Source organism: Poecilia formosa, unplaced genomic scaffold, assembly GCF_000485575.1.
Source record: "Poecilia formosa unplaced genomic scaffold, Poecilia_formosa-5.1.2 Scaffold246, whole genome shotgun sequence".
Classification (NCBI taxonomy): Eukaryota; Metazoa; Chordata; class Actinopteri; order Cyprinodontiformes; family Poeciliidae; genus Poecilia; species Poecilia formosa.
Genome location: NW_006800185.1, coordinates 742,970 through 769,966, shown reverse-complemented (window position 1 = coordinate 769,966; position 26,997 = coordinate 742,970). Strand labels below are relative to the sequence as shown.

General features: G+C 38.0%; 2 protein-coding genes across 6 annotated transcripts in view; one reads left to right on the top strand and one right to left on the bottom strand.

Annotated features, from left to right (window-relative positions):
* LOC103150269 (1-phosphatidylinositol 4,5-bisphosphate phosphodiesterase zeta-1) overlaps window positions 1–15,544 on the top strand; it is a 27,338-nt gene extending 11,794 nt beyond the window's left edge. For 3 of the 4 annotated variants that reach the window (XM_016680589.1, XM_016680586.1, XM_016680587.1), the window contains exons 8-12: window positions 1,072–1,188; window positions 3,868–4,040; window positions 6,340–6,466; window positions 8,875–9,024; window positions 9,213–9,502. In XM_016680589.1, the coding sequence (XP_016536075.1) occupies window positions 1,072–1,188; window positions 3,868–4,040; window positions 6,340–6,466; window positions 8,875–9,024; window positions 9,213–9,292 (647 nt within the window). In that variant the 3' untranslated portion in view covers window positions 9,293–9,502. Of the gene's footprint in view, window positions 1–1,071; window positions 1,189–3,867; window positions 4,041–6,339; window positions 6,467–8,874; window positions 9,025–9,212; window positions 9,503–12,393; window positions 12,521–14,916; window positions 15,067–15,254 lie in introns of those variants that run through there. The other variant, XM_016680588.1, reaches the window with a different exon arrangement.
* Window positions 15,545–18,536: 2,992 nt separating this feature from the next.
* The window catches only part of pik3c2g (phosphatidylinositol-4-phosphate 3-kinase catalytic subunit type 2 gamma), a 26,341-nt gene continuing 17,880 nt past the window's right edge, over window positions 18,537–26,997 (bottom strand). For both annotated transcript variants that reach the window (XM_007569807.2, XM_007569808.2), the window contains exons 21-33: window positions 25,540–25,632; window positions 23,751–23,880; window positions 23,540–23,676; window positions 23,286–23,455; window positions 22,283–22,439; window positions 22,085–22,194; window positions 21,827–21,995; window positions 20,794–20,912; window positions 20,299–20,395; window positions 20,147–20,207; window positions 19,585–19,664; window positions 19,365–19,490; window positions 18,537–18,958 (exon numbers count right to left, since the gene is read on the bottom strand). In XM_007569807.2, the coding sequence (XP_007569869.1) occupies window positions 18,797–18,958; window positions 19,365–19,490; window positions 19,585–19,664; window positions 20,147–20,207; window positions 20,299–20,395; window positions 20,794–20,912; window positions 21,827–21,995; window positions 22,085–22,194; window positions 22,283–22,439; window positions 23,286–23,455; window positions 23,540–23,676; window positions 23,751–23,880; window positions 25,540–25,632 (1,611 nt within the window). In that variant the 3' untranslated portion in view covers window positions 18,537–18,796. The remainder of the gene's footprint in view (window positions 18,959–19,364; window positions 19,491–19,584; window positions 19,665–20,146; window positions 20,208–20,298; window positions 20,396–20,793; window positions 20,913–21,826; window positions 21,996–22,084; window positions 22,195–22,282; window positions 22,440–23,285; window positions 23,456–23,539; window positions 23,677–23,750; window positions 23,881–25,539; window positions 25,633–26,997) is intronic.

Below are 26,997 nucleotides of genomic sequence, written 5' to 3'. Positions count from 1 at the left end.
CATGGTGATGTCATGGTGAGGAGTGATGAGGTCATGATGATGTCATGGTGAGGAGTGAGGAGGTCATGGTGAGGTCATGGTGAGGAGTGATGAGGTCATGGTGAGGTCATGGTGATCTCATGGTGATGAGTGATGAGGTCATGGTGAGGATTCCAGTATGAGGATTAGGATGAGAAACTGAATCCTGAACTGGGAGACCCAGTTGGATGTTTAAGGGGCGGGAACTTTAGGGACAGAGACATTAATGGAGGTTTGATTCTGTGAAAAACAAAGAAGAGTTGTGCAAAAGTCTTGGGTCTTCAAGGCCTGGACATACATATGTACATACGTACATACATACATCCATCCATCCAATAACTTTGGGATTTTGTATCTGAAAATCACAAAGTTTTGGGATTCCAAACTTTTATCTGGAAATCAATGTGAATTATCTTCCATCATCCCACATTTCTCTGTTTGTTATCAAACAGCCAGGCTCTCTTTCATGCTGTTTGTTGTGGTCTTGATTAGAGCTATAAATAGTTCAGAAGAATACGAAGGAAATGTTTACCCGGTAAACCCCTTCTTTCTAAATCTGAGGGGTGTTAAATTATTAAAATATGTGAAATTATTGTTCCTGTGAACTGACCTTCTTTTGAACTCCAGTTGTCCAATTTCCTCTTTTTGGCCAGACAATGAATAAAACAGAACCAAATGTCCAAAGACAAACTTTTAGAGATGTTCAGAAAACCTAAGGAATCCATACATCAAGACCAAGTAATGAGATTACAGGACCGTCTGGCTCCCTGGAGGCAAAATGTTAAGAAATGAAGAGTTATTTAAACCTTTTCCACAGAACTGCATGTTGAAGCTGAAGATTATTTGTAGTCCAGGAGCAAGAATAAGATCCGTCTCATACCAAGCTGAAAAATGTATTCGAAACTCGTCAAAAATTGACCATGTCCTTACAGATGAACCCCATTACCGCCTGATGGCGTCCAGTGTGACAGTGTGGAGCATCACAAGGAAGTGGCACTCAGTGCCGTATGTTTAACATTTCCCCCTGACCGGCTTCTGCATCCTCTCTTTCAGCTTCCAGTTTTATTCAGCACAATCAGAGGTTCCTGAGCAGAATTTATCCTGCAGGCTCCAGAACGTCCTCGTCCAACTACAACCCGCAGGAGTTCTGGAACGTCGGCGCGCAGCTCGGTGAGTCCAGAACCTCTGGACACACTTGTTAGAGCAAAAACATGTAGATTTAATTAATTATTGAGGAAACGCTGATATTTACATTTTTAAATGCTGTTGCAACAGTGTGGAGTATTATCTAATGTTATTGATAAATTAGTCTAAAGTTGACTGATCTTATTGATCAACTAATTAATTTAGAGGCGCCCATTTTAAAAAAAAAATAGTTCTCTCTTGTATGAAGAAGGTCAATCGTTTCCATTTTATAAAGGGCTACATTTGTCATATTTTGGCTTTGAAAAATAAAAAACCTTGTGAAACTTAAGGAGCTTGTTATGTAAGAGGATTAGGGCCACTGACAAAAAAGAAATCTGTCTTTAATCTTCTGAGATTAATGTCGGAATTCTGGGGAAAAAATTCAGAATTCTGAGATTAAAGTCAGAATTTTTAGTTCAAAATCAGAATTTTGAGAAAAAATTCAGAATTCTGAGATGTATCATAATTCTGATAGAGAAAAAAGGTCAAAATTGTAGTAAAAAACGTTCTGACATAAACATAATTCTGACAGAGAGTTTATATTTCAAAACAGAACTGCATAAATGCATTGTGCATCCCACACCAGACCGTTTCTCTTTCCCATTCTGGTATCCCGCTGCCATCTTTGTTTCTGTATCAACTGGCTCTGTTTAAGGATGACCAGCGGCGCCCTTTCCTGGATGGCGGCCGAACTACAACACTGAAAGAAGCAGACCTTATTAGTTTATCACCTGTAACTAATTTTAATCTAATAAACCATTAAGCGACATCCCAAGTACAGACACAAATGTCCTTGTCAAAATGTTAAATAAATGAATACAGACTCTTTTTGATCCCTTGTATCTGCAGTGTCACAAGGACTCAAAAAGCTTTCGACATTCACCGAATCGTCTTTGCAACTCATTACAAGCTGAGACGGAGAGAAGTTGCCGTCCAGAAGTTAAGTTGTCAAACTTCAAAGGGAATGGCTTAGAAATCTGTTTTCCATTTGGGATCATCAGCCCCTGCAGCAACGTCTCTGCTGCCTCCTATCACACCTCCTCCAGATTGATTTGCTCCTGTGTAAATGTATTTCTTTATTTCCTTTGCACAGCGGCTGTGCCATTGTCAGAGCCCCCTACATTTTCATTTTACACACTCAACAGTCTGAATCGAGTTTGACGACATCAACGGTAACAAACTTCTCTCAGTGAAATTACGCTTTGAGTGAAAATATTAAACTTTACATGTATAATTCTGCAGCTATTCACTGCGTTTTCCTGACTCACTGAATCGCTGCATCTTGCAGGCTCCCGTCACTCCGTCTGTCGTTGCACTTCCTCCTCATCCGTCTCCATCGCTCATTCAGGTTGGTGGCGTCTTTGAAAAGGAGCCCTGCTGAGCAGACGGTGCGCGTTTGCGTGGGGGCAGCTCAGCAGCTGCAGAGCTCTGAGACAGACGAACAAAGCAGAAGCTCAGACAGATCAATCACTGTTAGATTAGCAGAGCTTCACACCGCATGCTGGAGAAAGTTCTTAATTCAGACAAACATTTTGGCAGCTATGCATATTTTTCTTCTTTTATTTGACAGTTTTCTCATTTGTGCCAGAAGTCTGGTCAAGTGCTTTGCAGAACTGCTTGTACCCCTTGAATTTACACAAATTTTGTTGAGATTTTTTTTCAGAAAGCCCAATCAAAGTAGTGGATTGTTGTGCAGTGAAATGAAGAAAATACATGGTATTAAAACTGTGGCATGGCCCTAAATAGCTGCAAACCCATTGCAGTCTGCAGAGTTAGGGTAGGGCATCGTTTGAAACTCAATACTTCTTATTTGCATGATTTATTGTTTTTCTCTCTTCTCATCAAAAACTGGACGACCAAAGTGTTTTGGTCCCAACTAGCCCTTTTTTTAAAGGACAATTTTGTGTACAGAGACTTCATAATTAATTTTATTTGAAGTTTAAATTTTGTTTATTTTACACATTTAAAATGTTAAATGTAAAACAGACTCTTGGTTCCTTTTTATTTTAGCTGCTCAATAATACACAAAATTTAAATTTTGTAAAAATGAAAAAAAAAAAATGGTCAGACTTCTGTAGAAAATACTAAATCATTGTAGATACAAAACTTAAAGAAGTCCGACAATTTCTACATTTTTTTGGGTTGATTGTTTTCTTGAAAGAGAAAAGAAATATGAAAAGTAATATTTGCTTTTGGGAAAAAGGTTATAATTAAATCTAAAATTAAGATGAATGCAAAAACCTTATTGATAAATGGGGATCTATTTTTGTACCTAATATTTATTTATCTGTAAATCGTGTTAAGAAAGTGTCCCAACTGCATCAACTACAAGCCAGACTGGCTCCCTTTTGGCCGCCCAAAATGCTTTCAGTGAGCCATGAATGGCCCCCGAGCCACACGTTGGACACCCCTGGTATATGCAGTTAAAGGTTTGGACAACAGAAACCTCTCTGTCTCTCTGACGTAACCTTTGCTGCAGAAACATTTGAAGTGTTCCATAACGTAACTCTCCTGGGTACGGCGGAAACGAGCTTTAGAACAGAGATCCTCGCACGCCGGCCTCCTTCCCCCAGACGAGCTTTGGGCACACGCAGCGTCTGCTCTCATGTTGCCGTGAGGCTCATGACTCTCATTGTTCTCAGACTGTCCCTCTGTGTTTTGCAGTGGCTCTGAATTTCCAGTCTCCGGGCCTGTCCATGGACCTCAACAACGGCCGTTTCCAAGACAACGGCGGCTGCGGGTACGTCCTGAAGCCAGCGGTGCTGATGCCCAGTGAGAGGAGCTTTGATCCCAGCACCAGCTGCCGCTACCTCAAACCCATACAGCTGGTGCTCAAGGTACAGATATGGAGCCACGAATGCTCAATAATCCCCCCGCGGTGGATTATGGATTATGGATTGAGGTTCAGTGGTACGCCGCTGTCTGCACCTCACAATCTAGGGTGTTTTTTATAGCAGACCTTATTTCACTCTTAGCTGCCAGAGAAACGGTCCTCTGCTGGATGCTGTGAAGTAACAATGATGTAAAACTTCCTGAGCGTGTCTGTTTAATGAGATTATCTCCCTTTAGAAATTAAAGGGAAAAAGGAAACACAGGAAATCTAATGCAATTAGGCTGACAGTCCAATTAATAAATCATTGTATTCCATTATTCTAAGTGTCTTAGCGAGCGGTGCTCGGATCTTCAAGGAAGCCTCGAAGCAAAGACTCAGAGAAGTGGTATGATCTGAATTTTTCAGATTTTGCCCGGCGGTGTTTCATAAGATTATCCTTTATAGAGTCTTAAGTGAAAAGAGTTCAACATATTAGCAGAAATATCACACACACTGCAAAAATACAACATCTTACCAAGTATTGGACAAATTTCTTAGTACACCTGAAATAAGAGAAAGCTAACTTAACTTTTCAGCAAGATAGAAGAAGGAATTAAGTAAATAATTCCTTATTAAGGAAAAAGTACTATATTCCACTAGTAGATTATTTCACTCATAAGACATTTTTCCCTTAAGAGTGAAATAGTCTGTGGAACTAGTACTTTTTCATCAATTTTAAAGGAACTATTTGTTTAAAACAATCTCCTCCATCTTGCTGAAAAGTAACTTGTAATTTAGCGTTGTCTTAGTGTACTAAGATATTTTAACCAGAATTACTTACTTATTTTCTGCTTTTGGAGTGAAGAGGCTTTAAATGAACTTCAAGCTTTAAATTAACTTAAACTCAAGCAGCTAACATCCCCAGATATTGGTCAATTCCTTTTAAGCCTTTGCTTCACAGTGACAACTTTGTGCTTCGTGCCGTTTCCTGTGATTGCATCATAAAACATCCTGAAGAAAAATAATAAGTTCAACATGCTGGCACTTACAGTGCTGAGAAAAGGTTTTTCCTACCTTACAGATCTCTTCAGTTTTTCTATGTCACATTTAAAGGTTTTAGATCATTAAAAAGTTACTATCAAAGATTACTTGGGTAAATACCGGATTTTTTTTTATTTTCATACAAAAATTATATTATAAAACAAACCTGACAGTATTTGAAAAGGAATATTAACCTAATATCTAGACAACAAGGTCTTAAAAAACTACACAGTCAATTTTTGGCAAGAGGTGTTTTGGTGTCTGGAAAATGAGACGTTTCAAAACTCTTCCGAATGCAACCCCAGAGAAGTCAGCACATTACCTAGCAACCCAGGTGAAGCTCCACCCGTCTCCTAGTTTCAGAACGTTTGGTCAACTGGTTTTACTGCTGTATGTGCTCTACAATGGCTGCTGGAAAATACAAGTGTTTTGTTGTTGACTTGACATTCACAAACCACTTGCTGCGTTCTTGTTGGTTGTGCAGGAGACTCTACTAATGCTTCTCAAAGATTTACATTTGCATAATTGCGCAAATTTCAAAAATTTTCATTTTTGAAAATGTCTGTTTGCAGTCATTTTCAAAAGTTGAGTTAGGGGGCGTGACCAGCAGCAGCTTATTTGGATGTGAAGTGAAAAGAGGCCCTAAAGGCTCATTCTGAAAGGATCTCAAAATAAGCAGAACTGAGCAAACTAAAATCTCATTATCAAAGGACGATTTTGTGCAGAAAATGTAATGAACATGTTTTGTAAAGCCCACAGACCAATTCTAACCTGTTCAAGCAAGCATAGTAGGTCACCTTTAATAGAATGTGAGTTTAATTACTCCATTAAGGGTTAGGCTGTAATATGTGAGGACCTTTTATGTTTACGACAAAGCTTTGAGTCAATTCCAATCTGAGATTTAAACACTAACATGAAGGTATTTTTGCTACTGAGCAAAATGTAGTGTTTCTTTATATAGCGTGACTTTGGGTGATAAAGAAGGGACCTTAATTTGAGGCTGGACACTGTAAGGCTCCATCACGACCAAGTGATGCATGTCGTGATAAGTACTTGCAGGTTTGTCTTTGATCAGAGCCAGTGAAAGGGAAGGCACAGTGTGACAGGACTGCTGATAAGTTCGCTCTTTCTGCCAGACTGTAATAATTACAGTCTGACAGAAAAAAAAAACATTACATAATTTCTTTCTTCTGTTGTTTTGTTGATACCAACGTCTACTTTTAATGACTTTCTGTTATGGCATCATCTAAACTGAGTTGATTTTCACCTCTCTCTGTTCGCAGGTGATAAGTGGGTCCAACCTTCCGGTCGTCAAGTCTCGAAACACTCTGGACCCATTTGTCCGAGTGGAGATTCATGGGATTGCATTCGACTCCCGCAGTAAAAGCACTCACACTGTCAAGAACAATTGTGAGTACCACAAAGCAAACTCCTTTTAAGGACTGGCTCTGCTCTATTTAGCCTGATTTGTCCCAACTTTTGTCTTCTGAGCGGAAAAAAAGAATAATTAAAATACACTAAGAATTGATATTACTGCAAAGTGGTTGATCAAAGCTTTGGGTCAAGCTAAAAATACCAGCCAGACTTTCTTGTGAAAGCCATTAAACTGAATTTACATATAAAAAGTAAAAATCACCCTCCTATGCAAACAAGCTTCTTACTTATGCTGACATCATGTAAGGCAAATGATTATTATTATGATTATTCTTCCTTCTTCTTGTTTTTTTTTCCCTACATTATTTCCACTACTTCTTTGAAGGTTTATGGCAGCAGCAAAACATTTTAACCGTATGCAAGAGAAACAGATTGAGGAACAGCTTACAAAATGTGCACTGATACATGAGAATTAGTTCATACTGGATCTGTGAATTATAAACAGGAATTAATTTAAATTTTAATTAATCAGGAATTTTCTAGAAAAAAAAACAAGGAAATTTGTTTTTCCTAGCAAATTATTTTGCTAGAAAAAGTTTTAATTTTTGCTAGAAAAAACTCAGAAATTTTGAAATTAATCACATACATTTTCTAGAAAAAGAAGCAAGGACATTTCTGAATCTGAAAAGTCAAACATTTTCAACTTTCGTATATTTTGAGTTTCAAAACAAACTCAAAATTTTCCTTTTTTTTTCTAGAAAATTTCTTAGATTAATTTAATAATTTCTGAGTTTTTACTAGCAAATTTTTACTAGCCAAAAACTTGGTATTATGTGAAATCCTATGGTTACTTCATCACCTACCTGTGTTTTATTGTCTTCTTGTGTGTTCAGTTTCACTCCGAGTGGCGATGACTTTCGGTTGTCGCTGTCCTCCATCGTTCCCCACCTGTCGAGTTCATCACCATAACAGAGGCAAAAAGCTAGTTAGCTCCCTAGCATATGTTAGCAGCTAGTTAGCGGTAGCCTCAACTGCCTCGAGTCACAGGACGCAATGAAAATGTCTAAACTTTTGCCTGACAAAATTTAAGTCCTGTAACTTTTATTTATTTATTTTTTACATATTTGTTAAAACTGTCACGACAATATAAAATCAGACAGATGATCTGTGAAAAAGCTTCTCGACCTCCTCCCAGCGCTTTATTGACGTTTGAAGAAATGCACCGGTTCAAAAACAACCAGCCAAAGCCAGCGGGAGGATCTTATGTCAGTCATCTTCAGATATACCTAGAAACAACTTACCGTGACCGGAAAACCATTTATCCACCGTCATCGGTGGCCATGCTAATTAGCCTTAGCAGTCATGGCTCCATTGTGATGATCTGTGTTTCTGTCGTTAGCAATGGAAAAAAGACAGACAAGTTCAATTGTTTTTCATTTATTATCTGTCTCACCACATAGTGACAAAAATAACAAACATATATTTAAAAAAACTTAAGAAAAAAAAAGTTACAAAGCTTCAAAAGCCAACTTTTATTTTGCTTAATGAATTTAAGACTTCACAGACTTTGATACATCCAAGTTCTGATGTTGTATCAAACTTCCAGATTATTGGTCTTGTGGTTCATGGCTGTTCTGACTTCCCAGAATCAGAACCAGAACCAAACACAAAGGAGAAGCACCACAAATCTGGAACAAACTTTCAGAAAACTGCAAAAGATCTGAAACTTTCTTTGAATCAAAACTAAACACTCACCTGTTTCGTTGCTTTCAACCATAATAAATGGAACATTGACCAAAATATTTAATGTGTATTTTAATGATGACACTTGACAAAATGCAGTGGCTATTACTGGTTTTCACAACTACACTGCAAAAACACAAAATCTTACCAAGTAATTTTGGTCTAGTTTCTAGTGCAAATATGTTAGTGCACATGAAATAAGACAAAGCTAACTTACAAGTAATTGTTTTAGAAGATATAATTCTGTAGTATTGATGAAAAATACTTGCTCCATTGGTAGATAATTTCACTTACAAGACATTTTCCCAAGTTGAAATAACCTGCCAATGGAACTAGTACTTTTTCATCAATATAAGCCTTATAATTCCCTTATATTATTCCCTTATATCATAAGGGAATTATTGACCTTAAACAAGCTTCTATATCTTGTTGAAAAGTTACTTTTAATTTAGTTCTGTCTTATTTCAAGTATACTAAGATTTTCACATTAGAAACTAGACCAAATTACCTAGTAAGATTTGCATTGGATTGACTATATGGTGTTTATTTTTGTGTTTTATGACATAAAACACTTTGAACTGCCCTGTTGCTGAAAGGTGTTATACAAATAAACTTGACTGATTGCCTATCTTGTTTCTGGCTCTAAAAATGAGTCAGTGAACCCCTTGTGAAGCTAATAATGGTGATTTTTACTGCTCCAGCTATGACTCCTCGCTGGGACACCGACATGAACTTTAACATCACCGTCCCCGAGCTCTGCCTCATCCGCTTCTGCGTCCGTGACCAGATGACCCTCTTCAAGAGCGAGTTTGTGGGCCAGTACACGATGCCCTTCACCAGTTTGAAGAAAGGTGAGCCACAGGGCAGAAGGGGTGACTTTAAGTGGCTGTGGGGAGATTATATCAGATAACACTGTTGGTCCAACATTGCCTGACATTCGCAGTGTCAGCACTGCTCTGTGGAACGGATTTTTAAAAACGTGGAAATGATCTTGTCTGTCTGTTTGATGTAACTTAATTTGCCCCCTCACCTCCTCCAGGCTACCGCTGGGTGCCTCTCCTGTCCCGACAAGGATGCAGTCTGGATCCGGCTTCCCTCTTCGTGTTGGTTTCGTATTAGTATCAATCCAAGATGGACTCTCTCTCACACAAAAAGTTTAGATACAACGATGGATGGATTATCTAGCACCCAATAAGAGCAACAAAATATCAATAATTAAGTTACACAATGCATGATTTTCTGATATATAAATATACATTTTATTGACAAAATATGTAAATGTCTATTTTTACTGCTGGCTAACAGAGTTACAGAAAAAAGAAAAGAAACTGATTGCGTACTGCTTGAATTTCTTTGGTAATCAATATTAATCCATACATTAAATCACACAGATTTTCATCCAATAATCACCTTGAAGACATAAACATGGACTACAAAAACAACAAACTTAAGCTTCATGTTTTCTTGTAGCTTAATCTCAGACTGAATTCATTAAAACAATTCTAACTTTAGTTTGCCTCTTTTCACAAGGAAAAAAAATCCCACGTTAAGAAATTATTGCTTTTAACAAAATCACTGTTAGCACAATTATTGTCCCCAGTATAAATCAGTTTCACATTTTTATACTTTTAAGTGATTCACAGTTTCAATAAACTTCCTTAATGGAGCTTAAATAATAAACGACAAGAGGGACATTTCCTTTAGCAGTTATGCTGGATGAAATCTTCATCAAATCTCCATGACAACCAATGGGCACGAGTTGTTTGGCATTTAGATAGAAAAAAAGGCTTATCTGTCCTGCTACCAAAAAAAAGTAGTTTACAAACTCAGGCAGCTGATGCAGAAACAATTAAAAAAAAACATCAGGGCCAAATGTTAATTTGATTAATTAATGATTAATTTCATTTTCATTAATTAAAATGAAAAACGTAAGGTACAACACAAAGTTTTCATCTTTTATCAAACTTTTTATTTGCTTTTAATTTAGTAAGTTGGTGAATTGGTGAATTTTACAGAAAACAAAACTTGAGCTCAACCATTGAGTGAGCTGTATGCTGTTGTTGCTGAAAACACACACAGAAAAGTCTAGACAAAGATCATAAACCAAATATTTGGAACATTGAATGCTGATTTTTTTCTCGTCTATTTAACTGCAGCCCAGCCCGTTACCTAGCAACCCCAGCAGAGTTCCGCCCATTTCCTAGCAACCCCAGCAAAATTCCACATGTCACCTAGCAACAGAAGCAGCGCTCCTGCGCGTTTGGTCTTCTGGTTCAACTTCTGTATGCACTGTACAATTTGCTGTTGAGTTGCCAACCAGAAAACACTTGCTGCATTCTTGTTAATTGTGCAGGAGGCTCAACCTTTGCTGTTCAAAGATGTACAGTTGTATAATTGTGCGCCTGTTTGCTGCCATTTTTATGTGCGAGTGTAAACATCGAGTTGGGGGGCGTTGCCAGCAGCTTATTTGGATTTAAAGTGATAAGAGGTCTTACAACAGTTCTGAGCAGACATAAAACTCATTATCAAAGAATGATTTTGTGCAAAACTGTAAAGAACATGTTTTGTATAGGCATAGACATGTCCTAACCTGGTAAAGGAAGTAATATGACACCTTTAAAATACTGTGTGGAAAAAAGAGAGAGAATTCATATAAAGTAACTTCATTACTTAAGTAATTAAGTTAATTTAAAAAAAAAAAACTTTTGTGTCCCTGAGTATTTTCAACTTGATATTTTTAGCAAAACGTTTGGACCTAGGGAGACTGTGTGTGGAAGAATAGTAAAAAAAACCTTGCTGTCCTTTCTGCTTCAAAACAGAAGAGTAAGTGTCCTCCTATTGCCAAATGGTCTTTTACAGTAATTAAAAAGAGACATTTATTTCTAAACACAGATTTTTTTTTTCTCTCCCCGCTGAGTAAAGGCCGACTTCATGTAATGTTTTCAGTGAGATTATGCTGCTGCTGCTGCAGCAACAGATACGTTTATTTTAGAGCTTTTAACACCAGAGGTGTCAACAAATGTGTCTGTGTTCTGTTGCTTTCACATATCAGGGCTGACAGTGGTGAGTGACACCAATTTTAATAACGCTACATGACCGCAGTCATCAAAAAATAGCAACCAGTTCCATTTCCATTCGAGAAACCCATCAGGGAATATTATAAATAGTCTCCAAAGAGGTATACATTATTGAGCTGAATCCAGTGCAGGGAAGTCTATTTCCATCTCCGTTCGTCACTAAATCCTTTAAATGAGGTAAAAGGAAAGTACGGGTCAGCAGGCCTGTCAGGACAGGAATGGCATCAAGATAACACGAAGACCCAGTTTGGCCCAGCGGGAGCGAGTGTGCATGTCGATCAGAGTCGGTGCTTTGGTTGCCTCTGCATGAACACACGCGTGCCCGACTGTATTTAAATGCCACTGATGGATAAAACAGTGGATGGAGCGAGAGGGAGGCGGGCTGAGTGTTAACTCGGCCCCTCCGGCCTGAGATGCTGAGTTGTCATCCTGCTCACACAGTCGCCTCGTCTCTCGTCTCTAATTCCACTGGTCAAGGACATGCAGCCTGGAGGGACCAACATGCCTGTGCAGGTAAGAAGCAGACATCTTGAAGCACCCCTTCACTCTTAATCTGTCACATAAAANAAGGACGATTTTGTGCAGAAAATGTAATGAACATGTTTTGTAAAGCCCACAGACCAATTCTAACCTGTTCAAGCAAGCATAGTAGGTCACCTTTAATAGAATGTGAGTTTAATTACTCCATTAAGGGTTAGGCTGTAATATGTGAGGACCTTTTATGTTTACGACAAAGCTTTGAGTCAATTCCAATCTGAGATTTAAACACTAACATGAAGGTATTTTTGCTACTGAGCAAAATGTAGTGTTTCTTTATATAGCGTGACTTTGGGTGATAAAGAAGGGACCTTAATTTGAGGCTGGACACTGTAAGGCTCCATCACGACCAAGTGATGCATGTCGTGATAAGTACTTGCAGGTTTGTCTTTGATCAGAGCCAGTGAAAGGGAAGGCACAGTGTGACAGGACTGCTGATAAGTTCGCTCTTTCTGCCAGACTGTAATAATTACAGTCTGACAGAAAAAAAAAACATTACATAATTTCTTTCTTCTGTTGTTTTGTTGATACCAACGTCTACTTTTAATGATTTTCTGTTATGGCATCATCTAAACTGAGTTGACTTCCACCTCTCTCTGTTCGCAGGTGATAAGTGGGTCCAACCTTCCGGTCATCAAGTCTCGAAACACTCTGGACCCATTTGTCCGAGTTGAGATTCATGGGATTGCATTCGACTCCCGCAGTAAAAGCACTCACACTGTCAAGAACAATTGTGAGTACCACAAAGCAAACTCCTTTTAAGGACTGGCTCTGCTCTATTTAGCCTGATTTGTCCCAACTTTTGTCTTCTGAGCGGAAAAAAAGAATAATTAAAATACACTAAGAATTGATATTACTGCAAAGTGGTTGATCAAAGCTTTGGGTCAAGCTAAAAATACCAGCCAGACTTTCTTGTGAAAGCCATTAAACTGAATTTACATATAAAAAGTAAAAATCACCCTCCTATGCAAACAAGCTTCTTACTTATGATGACATCATGCAAGGCAAATGATTATTATTATGATTATTCTTCCTTCTTCTTGTTTTTTTTTCCCTACATTATTTCCACTACTTCTTTGAAGGTTTATGGCAGCAGCAAAACATTTTAACCGTATGCAAGAGAAACAGATTGAGGAACTGCTTACAAAATGTGCACTGATACATGAGAATTAGTTCATACTGGATCTGTGAATTATAAACAGGAATTAATTTAAATTTTAATCAGGAATTTTCTAGAAAAAAAAACAAGGAAATTTGTTTTTCCTAGCAAATTATTTTGCTAGAAAAAGTTTTAATTTTTGCTAGAAAAAACTCAGAAATTTTGAAATTAATCACAGAAATTTTCTAGAAAAAGAAGCAAGGACATTTCTGAATCTGAAAAGTCAAACATTTTCAACTTTTGTATATTTTGAGTTTCAAAACAAACTCAAAATTTAGAAGGCATTAGCTTAGATTAATTTAATAATTTCTGAGTTTTTACTAGCAAATTTTTACTAGCCAAAAACTTGGTATTATGTGAAATCCTATGGTTACTTCATCACCTACCTGTGTTTTATTGTCTTCTTGTGTGTTCAGTTTCACTCCGAGTGGCGATGACTTTCGGTTGTCGCTGTCCTCCATCGTTCCCCACCTGTCGAGTTCATCACCATAACAGAGGCAAAAAGCTAGTTAGCTCCCTAGCATATGTTAGCAGCTAGTTAGCGGTAGCCTCAACTGCCTCGAGTCACAGGACGCAATGAAAATGTCTAAACTTTTGCCTGACAAAATTTAAGTCCTGTAACTTTTATTTATTTATTTTTTACATATTTGTTAAAACTGTCACGACAATATAAAATCAGACAGATGATCTGTGAAAAAGCTTCTCGACCTCCTCCCAGCGCTTTATTGACGTTTGAAGAAATGCACCGGTTCAAAAACAACCAGCCAAAGCCAGCGGGAGGATCTTATGTCAGTCATCTTCAGATATACCTAGAAACAACTTACCGTGACCGGAAAACCATTTATCCACCGTCATCGGTGGCCATGCTAATTAGCCTTAGCAGTCATGGCTCCATTGTGATGATCTGTGTTTCTGTCGTTAGCAATGGAAAAAAGACAGACAAGTTCAATTGTTTTTCATTTATTATCTGTCTCACCACATAGTGACAAAAATAACAAACATATATTTAAAAAAACTTAAGAAAAAAAAAGTTACAAAGCTTCAAAAGCCAACTTTTATTTTGCTTAATGAATTTAAGACTTCACAGACTTTGATACATCCAAGTTCTGATGTTGTATCAAACTTCCAGATTATTGGTCTTGTGGTTCATGGCTGTTCTGACTTCCCAGAATCAGAACCAGAACCAAACACAAAGGAGAAGCACCACAAATCTGGAACAAACTTCCAGAAAACTGCAAAACAGCTGAAACTTTATTTGAATCAAAACTAAACACTCACCTGTTTCGTTGCTTTCAACCATAATAAATGGAACATTGACCAAAATATTTAATGTGTATTTTAACGATGACACTTGACAAAATGCAGTGGCTATTACTGGTTTTCACAACTACACTGCAAAAAAACAAAATCTTACCAAGTAATTTTGGTCTAGTTTCTAGTGCAAATATGTTAGTGCACATGAAATAAGACAAAGCTAACTTACAAGTAATTGTTTTAGAAGATATAATTCTGTAGTATTGATGAAAAATACTTGCTCCATTGGTAGATAATTTCACTTACAACAAGACATTTTCCCAAGTTGAAATAACCTGCCGATGGAACTGGTACTTTTTCATCAATATAAGCCTTATAATTCCCTTATATTATTCCCTTATATTATAAGGGAATTATTGACCTTAAACAAGCTTCTATATCTTGTTGAAAAGTTACTTTTAATTTAGTTCTGTCTTATTTCAAGTATACTAAAATTTTCACATTAGAAACTAGACCAAATTACCTAGTAAGATTTGCAGTGGATTGACTATATGGTGTTTATTTTTGTGTTTTATGACATAAAACACTTTGAACTGCCCTGTTGCTGAAAGGTGTTATACAAATAAACTTGACTGATTGCCTATCTTGTTTCTGGCTCTAAAAATGAGTCAGTGAACCCCTTGTGAAGCTAATAATGGTGATTTTTACTGCTCCAGCTATGACTCCTCGCTGGGACACCGACATGAACTTTAACATCACCGTCCCCGAGCTCTGCCTCATCCGCTTCTGCGTCCGTGACCAGATGACCCTCTTCAAGAGCGAGTTTGTGGGCCAGTACACGATGCCCTTCACCAGTTTGAAGAAAGGTGAGCCACAGGGCAGAAGGGGTGACTTTAAGTGGCTGTGGGGAGATTATATCAGATAACACTGTTGGTCCAACATTGCCTGACATTCGCAGTGTCAGCACTGCTCTGTGGAACGGATTTTTAAAAACGTGGAAATGATCTTGTCTGTCTGTTTGATGTAACTTAATTTGCCCCCTCACCTCCTCCAGGCTACCGCTGGGTGCCTCTCCTGTCCCGACAAGGATGCAGTCTGGATCCGGCTTCCCTCTTCGTGTTGGTTTCGTATTAGTATCAATCCAAGATGGACTCTCTCTCACACAAAAAGTTTAGATACAACGATGGATGGATTATCTAGCACCCAATAAGAGCAACAAAATATCAATAATTAAGTTACACAATGCATGATTTTCTGATATATAAATATACATTTTATTGACAAAATATGTAAATGTCTATTTTTACTGCTGGCTAACAGAGTTACAGAAAAAAGAAAAGAAACTGATTGCGTACTGCTTGAATTTCTTTGGTAATCAATATTAATCCATACATTAAATCACACAGATTTTCATCCAATAATCACCTTGAAGACATAAACATGGACTACAAAAACAACAAACTTAAGCTTCATGTTTTCTTGTAGATTAATCTCAGACTGAATTCATTAAAACAATTCTAACTTTAGTTTGCCTCTTTTCACAAGGAAAAAAAATCCCACGTTAAGAAATTATTGCTTTTAACAAAATCACTGTTAGCACAATTATTGTCCCCAGTATAAATCAGTTTCACATTTTTATACTTTTAAGTGATTCACAGTTTCAATAAACTTCCTTAATGGAGCTTAAATAATAAACGACAAGAGGGACATTTCCTTTAGCAGTTATGCTGGATGAAATCTTCATCAAATCTCCATGACAACCAATGGGCACGAGTTGTTTGGCATTTAGATAGAAAAAAAGGCTTATCTGTCCTGCTACCAAAAAAAAGTAGTTTACAAACTCAGGCAGCTGATGCAGAAACAATTAAAAAAAAACATCAGGGCCAAATGTTAATTTGATTAATTAATGATTAATTTCATTTTCATTAATTAAAATGAAAAACGTAAGGTACAACACAAAGTTTTCATCTTTTATCAAACTTTTTATTTGCTTTTAATTTAGTAAGTTGGTGAATTGGTGAATTTTACAGAAAACAAAACTTGAGCTCAACCATTGAGTGAGCTGTATGCTGTTGTTGCTGAAAACACACACAGAAAAGTCTAGACAAAGATCATCAACCCCAAATATTTGGAACATTGAATGCTGATTTTTTTCTCGTCTATTTAACTGCAGCCCAGCCCGTTACCTAGCAACCCCAGCAGAGTTCCGCCCATTTCCTAGCAACCACAGCAAAATCCCACATGTCACCTAGCAACAGAAGCAGCGCTCCTGCGCGTTTGGTCTTCTGGTTCAACTTCTGTATGCACTGTACAATTTGCTGTTGAGTTGCCAACCAGAAAACACTTGCTGCATTCTTGTTAATTGTGCAGGAGGCTCAACCTTTGCTGTTCAAAGATGTACAGTTGTATAATTGTGCGCCTGTTTGCTGCCATTTTTATGTGCGAGTGTAAACATCGAGTTGGGGGGCGTTGCCAGCAGCTTATTTGGATTTAAAGTGATAAGAGGTCTTACAACAGTTCTGAGCAGACATAAAACTCATTATCAAAGAATGATTTTGTGCAAAACTGTAAAGAACATGTTTTGTATAGGCATAGACATGTCCTAACCTGGTAAAGGAAGTAATATGACACCTTTAAAATACTGTGTGGAAAAAAGAGAGAGAATTCATATAAAGTAACTTAATTTAAAGAAAACTAACTTAATGTCCCTGAGTATTTTCAACTTGATATTTTTAGCAAAACGTTTGGACCTAGGGAGACTGTGTGTGGAAGAATAGTAAAAAAAACCTTGCTGTCCTTTCTGCTTCAAAACAGAAGAGTAAGTGTCCTCCTATTGCCAAATGGTCTTTTACAGTAATTAAAAAGAGACATTTATTTCTAAACACAGATTTTTTTTTTCTCTCCCCGCTGAGTAAAGGCCGACTTCATGTAATGTTTTCAGTGAGATTATGCTGCTGCTGCTGCAGCAACAGATACGTTTATTTTAGAGCTTTTAACACCAGAGGTGTCAACAAATGTGTCTGTGTTCTGTTGCTTTCACATATCAGGGCTGACAGTGGTGAGTGACACCAATTTTAATAACGCTACATGACCGCAGTCATCAAAAAATAGCAACCAGTTCCATTTCCATTCGAGAAACCCATCAGGGAATATTATAAATAGTCTCCAAAGAGGTATACATTATTGAGCTGAATCCAGTGCAGGGAAGTCTATTTCCATCTCCGTTCGTCACTAAATCCTTTAAATGAGGTAAAAGGAAAGTACGGGTCAGCAGGCCTGTCAGGACAGGAATGGCATCAAGATAACACGAAGACCCAGTTTGGCCCAGCGGGAGCGAGTGTGCATGTCGATCAGAGTCGGTGCTTTGGTTGCCTCTGCATGAACACACGCGTGCCCGACTGTATTTAAATGCCACTGATGGATAAAACAGTGGATGGAGCGAGAGGGAGGCGGGCTGAGTGTTAACTCGGCCCCTCCGGCCTGAGATGCTGAGTTGTCATCCTGCTCACACAGTCGCCTCGTCTCTCGCCTCTAATTCCACTGGTCAAGGACATGCAGCCTGGAGGGACCAACATGCCTGTGCAGGTAAGAAGCAGACATCTTGAAGCACCCCTTCACTCTTAATCTGTCACATAAAACCACATAAAGAGTCTAGTTTGACTCACTTACAAAAAAAAAACTAAAAAAAACTACACTCCAAGTAGAAGCAGGGTACCGGGGATGGCAGAGTCATTTTCATTTAGGGCAAAATCCAGATTATAAATGCTTAGGGTCACTGATTCAAGAAAACAACAAGAAAATCTGACTTTAACCTCAGAATTCTGAATTTTGACTGATCTTTTGTGATCCAAATTCAAAATTCTGAGAAAGAAATTGTCAGAATTCTGAGATCCAAAGTCAGAATTCTGAAAAACATCTGAATTTTGAGAAAAATTTCTGAATTCTGAGATTAATGTCAGTTCTCTCTTAATCCCAATTCTGACTTTAATCTTCTGAAATCCAAAGTCAAAGATTCTGAGAATAAAGGTCTTTTTTCCTTCCGGTGTCCCTTCTCGTCTTCAAAGGTCGAGTTGGGTCACAATGTCACAACTACATATTGACAGCTTACAGTTTGAATTTCTTAAGATTAAATTATATTTAGTGTCTTTTGACATTGTTTTAATTTTAACAGTATAGAAATAAAACCAATTTGTTTTCACTGATGAAATAATATTTAAGTATACAGATGTTATCTTGAAGTTCTGTGGCTCTGAGGTCTAGAGGGAAATGTGGGCAATACGCCTTTTCCTTCATAAATCATTTCTATAATTTTAATTTGATCTAAATTAATTTTTAAAAAACTGATTTGGTTTATTTAACCATAAACATGCATTTTTAACAAAACTTTAGCCAAAACTCCCAGCCAGTCAGTGCTTTAAATTCTGGAGGTAGGTTAACATAGCTTTTGTAGATAAATATAATTTATAAGATTTCTTAGTGGATAGTGTCCAGTATTTCCCTGCCTTGACTAAAAAATAACATTAAAATAAAACATATAATACAGTAAGTGTGCTGGCCCCCCCTGGTGGCGGCAGGCTCACAGTGCAGTCCTCAGGGTCAGATCACACAGTTCCCCAGGGGAAACCACATCTCCCTGTCCAGCAGTTCTTCTTCCAGTTTAATACTGGTTGCACCTACAAATGTCGTCCTGGTCTTTCTGCTCTTCACCGTCACCTTCAGCGTAATCCCATCCAGCACCGGGATAAAGTTGTACTCAAGCTGTGAGAATGAGGCAGATTTGTTAATATAAAAGGTTGTTTTGTTTAATACACTTACATTTCTGAGGGTTTTACATACTAAACAGCCTTATAGTTCAGCATATTACTGTAAAAATATTTCATGTCTGGCTACAAGCATTAAAATTTGCATCCTCACCCTCAACATGCTAGTTTTTTAGCAGTCTCATCTGTCCACTTGAATTTCAGTATGACAGCCATTTTTTCAAGATGTTTTTTTTTTTTACCCTGATAAACCAATTATATTGCCATAATTGGTTTATCATGACTTAGATGGACTTTATGACACATCACATGTTGAAGACTTTGGTCATCCTAAGTGAATGTTTCTCATTTGATCCTTTCCAAGTGAAATCAGGATACAGTGTACAGTACAGGGTGAATTTTACCAGCTCATTGAAAGTCGGGTGGTCGTTGTTGCTGACCACCTTTGTCTTCCTCTTGGAGGTCTGCGCAGGGTCTGGTCTCAGCCGCGTGACCACGTAGGCATCAGGGTTTGAACCATTTGGCAACTTCTGTCAAACAGCACAACAGCAGAGAACCCATTAGAGCTTGTTTTAAGATATTTCATCAGAACACAACTCTGTACACAGAATGATGCAAACTAACGATGTTCTGCAGGTGTTTCACCAGTACAGAGAGCTTGCAGTTTGAGTACGATATACGCAGCTGAATCTGAGGATCGTCTCCTGCAACACACAGAGCTTACATCAGACCTCTCTCCATCAGTCTTCAGTTATGCTGTGAAGGTTAGGATGGGTCTACAGGCGATGCAAAACATGTTCATTACTCTTTTTTTTCCAATTATACAACCGTACATCTTTGAAAAGCAGAAGTAGAGACTCCTGCACAACTAACAAGAATGCAGCAAGTAGTTTCTGGATAGTAAGTCAACAACAAAACACTTGTCTTTTCCAGCAGCCATTGTACAGTGCATATAGCAGTTAAACCAGCTGACTAAACGTGCTGGAAATTCTCTTAGTTGCTAAGTGGACTGATTTGTGACGTTACAGGGACATCAAAAAGCATTAGCTTATTATATTACAAAAAAATGTCTGGGGTGGTTCCTTTTTTAGCACTTGTGCTGCTTTTAAAAGCAGCAGAAACCCAAATGGAAATATAAAAATATACAAAATGTGAATTTTGGATAATAGATCCCCTTTAATATTACCTGTTCCCACATTTGTTATGGCATTGGGACCGTCTAGAAACAAGCTGCACACATATTCATCCTGCAGATGACACAACGAGACGTTTCAAAGTAAGAATTAGGGATTTGGGAGGATTATGAAAAACCGTCCTGAGACTGGATTAAACACTTACTCCCTTGCACGGCCCGTCAAAGAGCTGCTTTAAGTAAGTATTCAGCAGAGCCTTCCTCTTCTGTGGGGTAAATGACATTTTATACCAGCTCGGAAACCTTAATGAGATAAAAAGGTTCAGTTTATTAACATTAGCCAATACAAAAACAAGTGGTAAAACAAAAAAACAGACAGCAATAACAAAATCCTAGCACATGTTTCTGGTGTAGTTTCTATTGCAAATATCTTATTATACTTGAAATGAGTCAAAACTAACTTTTGATCAAGATATTGGAGCTTATAGAGTCAATAATTATTTTGTACTGAAGAAAAAGTGCTACTTCCAAAGGCAGATTATTTAACTTCTAATAAAATCTGATGAACTAGTACTTTTTCATCAGTATTAAGGAATTATTTACTAAAACAAACAGCTATATCTTCATGTAAAGTTACTTGTAAGTTAGTACACTTGAAATTAGTATAGTTTGAATTGCAGTATAGTTTGTCTTTTACTCACTGCGGCAGCTTAGATTCAATGAAGTATGTCTGGAGCTTCTGGTGGATCAGTTCAAACTCCCTGAATGTCTTCTGACTCGTCAAAACTCCATCATCAATTGTTATTCTCAGGTTGAAGGTCTGCAATTCACACACAGACACAGGAAAACAGTCTGCAGCTGCATCGGGATTGTATACAGAGAATTAGTATAAGCCAGAGGCTGTTGCTGCAGACAGACAGGTTGACAGGATTAAAATATTACCAGCTGATGTTTTTGTGTAAATGATCTTGTGGGAAAAGGAACCAGGCAAATCTCTGAGCCTTCAAATGACTAAACCTGTCATAAGAAAACCTCTTCTGATCAAAGAGCAGCAAAACACCCACAAATACCAATATCACTCACTCAACACCAGGAAAACAGGCTTTATGAACTCGGCGTGTTTCTAGAAATGTTTCTACAGCAAACATGGAAGCCGTCACTTGACAATGAGCAGGGTTACTACTGCAACAGTGAATTACAGCCGTTAGACAAAGAAAACCAGGAGTAAATTTCTCTCAAAAAAAATCTGACATTTTGCAATTAATCTGAGAAATTTGTCAGAAAAAACAAACAAAAAAAATTCTGTACTTTAAAGCGAAGATTTTTTTTCTATAAAATTTCTGAAATGAATCTCAAACTTTCAATTTTTATTGCAATTTTTCATCTTTTCAACCAAAGAAATGTCAAAGTTTTTTTCTTTTATAAAGATTTTAAGATTGATCTCAAATTTTCTGAGATTTTTTCTTGTAAATGTTCAACTTTTCGAACTCAGACATTTCCTTGTTGTTGTTGGGGTTTTTTTTTTAGAAAATTTCTCAGATAAGCTTTTTCCTTACAAATTTTCAACTTTTGTAGGATTTCTAGAAAAATCTTGAGATTAAGCTAAAAATATATATATATATTTTTTGTCAAAATTTGCTCCTCCTTTTTCCTGGGGTGTCAGGATGCAACACAAAGCTCACATTCAGTGATATTTCATTGCTAAGAACACAAAGAACCAAAATTTGGCCTCACCACAACTCGTCCCTTGACAGAAAAGTCCTGGATGACGACTTTCTGGATGTTGGTGTTGGTTCCAGGAAGGGTGTGCCGGCGTATCGTGTCTCGTTTACTTGGCTGAACCATGGTGTGGGTGAAGAAGTTAAACTTGACAGCCACACAGTCCATACTCTCCTTGATTTTTCTACAGCAGAGTCAATTACTTGATTAGCACAACAGCAAACAAAATATACATCCTGGGATTATGTGTGAGGTGATAATGGGTGAAGTTACTTGGTAAAGTAGGAAGTGGCTTCTAGGTCTGTGTCATTAGGTCTGAGGTTGTTCAGGACGAACTGCAAGTCACTGAAGTCCTTCAGTTCTGGGAGTTCTGCAGAAAGCAGCTGGAAAAATCCACACCTTTAAGGTTCAGGTGCTCTCAGACAGACCGTCAGCATTTTGATGAAGATGTTTGTGTGTTTGAGGTCTTACCAGCTCCAACATGCTGAGTATGAGAGCAGAGCGGCTTCTGATGATGTTATAAGCTTCACAGCAGAGCTCCACAAAGTGATGCAGACGCTGAGGCTTCTCTCCGCCGCCCGTGATGAAATGCTGCATCTCAGACGTGAAAACGAAGGGTTTTCTGTCCCTGATGTCATGTGAGAAAAGAAGTTTGCAGATTTGTTATGTCTCTATTGTTTTGTTTTATAATTGTTAACCCCTGGGCCAGACCTTAGACAGGGCAAACAGGGGCAGTAGCTCAGGGTGCAATAAATGCAGGTTTAACAAACATTGTACTTTATATAAAACTCGTAGGCCCATATAAAGTGTGGAGTTGTAATATTGTTACATATAGAGGGATTATCACTCGATATCCAGTGTACTGTGCATGTCGCCTCCAGAAAGTAAGCAAGAATACTCTAGTTATTTAAACTATTAGGCTAACAAAATAATTTACATGTTGCAGCCGGTGCAGATCACATCTCTTCTCCTGGCAAAGCATGAAGCTAAATGTTTCTTGGTTCTCCATTCTTGGTCAGGGCTGCTATTAGTAAGTACAAAACTAAATGTTGGTTTGCACAGCGTATTTTACCACGCTTTGATAAACAGTTGTTGTACTGTGACAACAAGCTGGATGATGTTGAAACAGCAAGAGAAATGTGGGAAACGAAGGCAACCAGCAGCAGGTTAAAGGTCAGCTTTCCGGCTCTTTCTGAAGTCAATTTGCACGCATATTGGTGTGTTTACAAATAAATAATCTCTTTATACAATATTCTATTTTAAAATTCTGACATTACAGTACATCTTTTTGGGACCAACATGGAGCTGTGAGATGTTATAAGCCTCCTGCTGATGTGTAGGCCTGTCTGCTAATGAGTGCAAAGCTTTTTTTTTTCTTTGTGTAGGGCACCAACACTGGCTCTATCCAGGGGCCTTTACCCTTCTAGATCCGGCCCTGATTATCCCCACTACATTCCCTTTTCCACCAACTTGCCTTGGTATATTTGCAAACTTCTGTGCGTTTCCCATGATTTTGCCAAAGTCAATGTGGAACATGTGTCCGCTGTGCTTCAGCATGATGTTGTCATTGTGGCGATCGCAGATCCCCAGGATGAAGGTGGCTACGCACCAACCCGCACATGACTGGATGAAATTCATCACTGCCTGCATGTGCACAGCAGAAGGTTGAAACAAACTGACAGCAGATATACCTAACGGTCAAACGTCCGCATTGCCTTAAGGTTCAACCTTTTCATAGCCTTCTTTAGTTCTGTTCAACATGTGGAACCATTTCTCCAGCGTGTCGACTCGAAGCGTCCCACTCACACCCCACTGCTGGTGAATCTTTCCCAGCGTCACGGCGTCTGGCACAACTTCCACCAGACCTGATGACCACAAAGGAAATAATTAAGGACGATCTCAGAAAACATGGAATAATAAGCCAATAAGAGTCCTTTACCCTGAGCTTTGCCGGTAGAAACACACCGGAACGTAATCATCTGCAGGTCCAGCCCCTCCTGGAGCCAAACCCAGTCCATCACACGGACTATCTGAAGGATCAGCATGTCCTGACGCAGGTCGTCCCCCGTCTGAAAATCAGATTGTGTGTAAATGTGAGCAGAATAACAAAAATAAAAAATAACAAAATATGTTTATTAAATTTTTTTGCACAAAATCATTCTTAAACAGTGAGATTTCAATCTGGTCACATCCTCCAATTTTGAGCTGTTTTAGGGCGTCTTGTCACTTTAAATTCAAATAAGCTGCTGCTGTCCAACGTTTACCCTGCATGGAAATGGCTGCAAATAGATGCAGTGTTAAGTCACATGTGTCAAACTCGAGGCCTGGGGGCCAAATCTGGCCCACTGTAGCTTTTAATGTGGCCCCAAATTACATCAATAAGTCCCTCCAGTTTTTCACAAATTCGTAGCATTCAAACAGAATCAAGCCTCCACATTTGTTTTGGATTTTTACTGCAAATTTCTCTCGAAATTTGCCAAAAACATTGGGTTTGAGTGATGTCAAGTTATAGTCTGTGACCAATATGGTGATCAATAAAAAGTCACATTTAACAACACACAATAGTGCAAGGATCGTAAAAAAAACTTTACAAATATTTCTAAATTAACACCACAAAATCTGACAAAAACAATCAAGAAATCCTGGATTAAGGATCAGTGTGAAAAGATGTTCAATATTATTTAATGTTAAGAAACACTTGTTGAATGCTGAAACATACAGCTGTTTAATGATATTTTATCAATACATTCTGGCACAATCGGCCCTTTGAGAACATTCAGATTTTTAATATGGCCCAAAATAAAAACAAGTTTGGCTCCCCTGTGTTAATTCAACAACAAAACACTCGTCTCTTTAGTAGATATGGTACAGTGCATACCAAACGTTCTGGAACTCAGCTTGGGTTGCTAGGTGATGGGCGGAACTTTATAGGGGTTGCTAGGTAACAGGCTGGGGTTACTAGGTTAATTTGTGACATTACATTCTGGAGGTTTTTGAAATGGCTCGTTTTCCAGATACCAAAAAAACATTTTTTTTTAACACTAACCGGCTGGGTGTTTTTTTAAGCACTTGGGTTGTTTTTAGAATCAGCAGAAACCCAAATGGAAGTAAAGAAACATTCAATTTCAGTTTTAAAACATAGATTTTGGGGTTCCACATCTGGATGCTTGAGAAAGCCACAGCGTAATCGAGTGCAGACAGAAATATGTTGAACCTCAGTGAATCCATGACATTTTCAGCTGGAGAAGTTGTCAGATATCATTCACCAAATGAGCAGCGACAAAGTTCAGGTTGGTAATTCATTTATTAAATTTGTAAGAAGAAATATGAGGTAAGCAAACGGTAGCCTAAAAGAATAGGTTTACCAGGGACAAACTATGCTAAATTCAACTTGTTTTGTGTTATTATTAGAAGTTATGATGATATAAAAATCTTGTCAAACAGCCAGACACAAAACACACCAGAGTCAAATGGCAGACATCTTTGTCCACTGAAATAGTTTGATGAAAAACTGTAAAATCGGCAACAAAGACAGGCGCTATTCCTGAAAACAGACATTTTTTTAGTAAACTACTGAGACTGTGAGGAAGTGTTTATCTGAATCTTTTTAAAGACACTGCGGTCTCAAATTCACTCTAAGTGAGAGAACTGAAAGAGAAATTAGGCAGAAACCATAAGAGATATCAAAAAGCAGTTTGTTGCCGTGGAAGATGATGATTGTCACTAACCTTGCAAATGACACTGGTGGTTTTAGCCAGAGAGTCTTCACAAATGAATGTCACCCCCAGAGGAGCAGCGTTGGAGCTGTAGAACTTGCATTTCTGCAAAAAAAAAAAAAAAAGCACAGAGGAGTAAAAACTACGGCAAAACCCTGCAGATGATATCCAGCGTCATGTGGAATGCTGCAAAAACTCCAAATCTTACCAAGTATTTTTGGTCTAGTTTCTAGTGCAAATATCTTAATGCATTTCAAATAGTTGATAATTAAAGAACAAGTAACTTTTCAGCAAGATAACAGCTTGCTCAATAATTCCTTAATATTGGGTAAAAAAAAAAAAAAAAAGACTAGTTCACATGTGTCAAACTCAAGGCCCGCAGGCCATATGTGGCCCTTCATGTCATTTTATGTGGCCCCTCCAGCATTTTATAGGCCGATGATTGACTTAAAATAAGTTTTGAGCACGAATTGACTACAAACTACATCTCCCACAATGCATTCCGATTGTTACCAGCCAACATTACGGCTTCTCGCCACTAGAGAGCAGCAGAGTCACCTCACGCTGCTTATTGATTTTCCCAGCGAATAAAACTGAGACATCGACAAGCTAACATCAAAACGTCCAAGAAAAGAAAAATCGATTTACAAGTAAGACTGTGAATGAAGATGTGTGTGAGTTGGAGTATGTTTTCTACGCTGACGTTCCTTCCTTCAGGGGTGGGGGGCGCCGATTTATGTCTTCGCATCCACCTGAATAATGTGCAGTTGCGCCACTGGCTCCATTTGTTAAATCTGCTGGATGAGTTACTTCCAGCGGTTTCTAATTCTTCGCAGTGGTTGAGCAGCGGACTGCGCATGTTACAGTCTAATTAACTTTTGCATCGTCATTTATTTCCTCAAGATAAACTGCCGGCTCCTCAAATGGATTAACGTTGCATTTTCTTTAGTTTTCTCTGATCTGTAATGGAGACTTGAATTTAAAGCGCCATTTCAACCAAAAGTTTGTAATGCGCTTCCTAATAATTTTTTATTTGTAAGTATTGATTTTATTTTTTAGCCATGACTGTGTAGAACCATTTGTCTCTGCTAATGACATCGTCAATACAATTTTTGATCCCAGGCTTAGTTTATGGACTGAACAGACAGAAACAGTTACCATTATATATTTTGAAATGTTGATTTTATTTTTGAACCATTTTTTAATTGTGAAGTGTTGATTTTATTTTAGAACCATTTTTAATTGTAAGTGTTGATTTTATTTTTGAACCCTTATTTATTTTGAAGTGTTGATTGTCTGAAAGACCTTACACATGAATTGCCCCATACGGGGTTTGAACCAACAACCTCAGCGTTACCGGCACGGTGCTCTAACCTGCTGAGCTAACTCACCTACCTTACAAACTGTTGCGTTTCCAAGGATTTAGGAAGAGTTTACATGATCTTACCACAATGAAGATTTGATAAAATG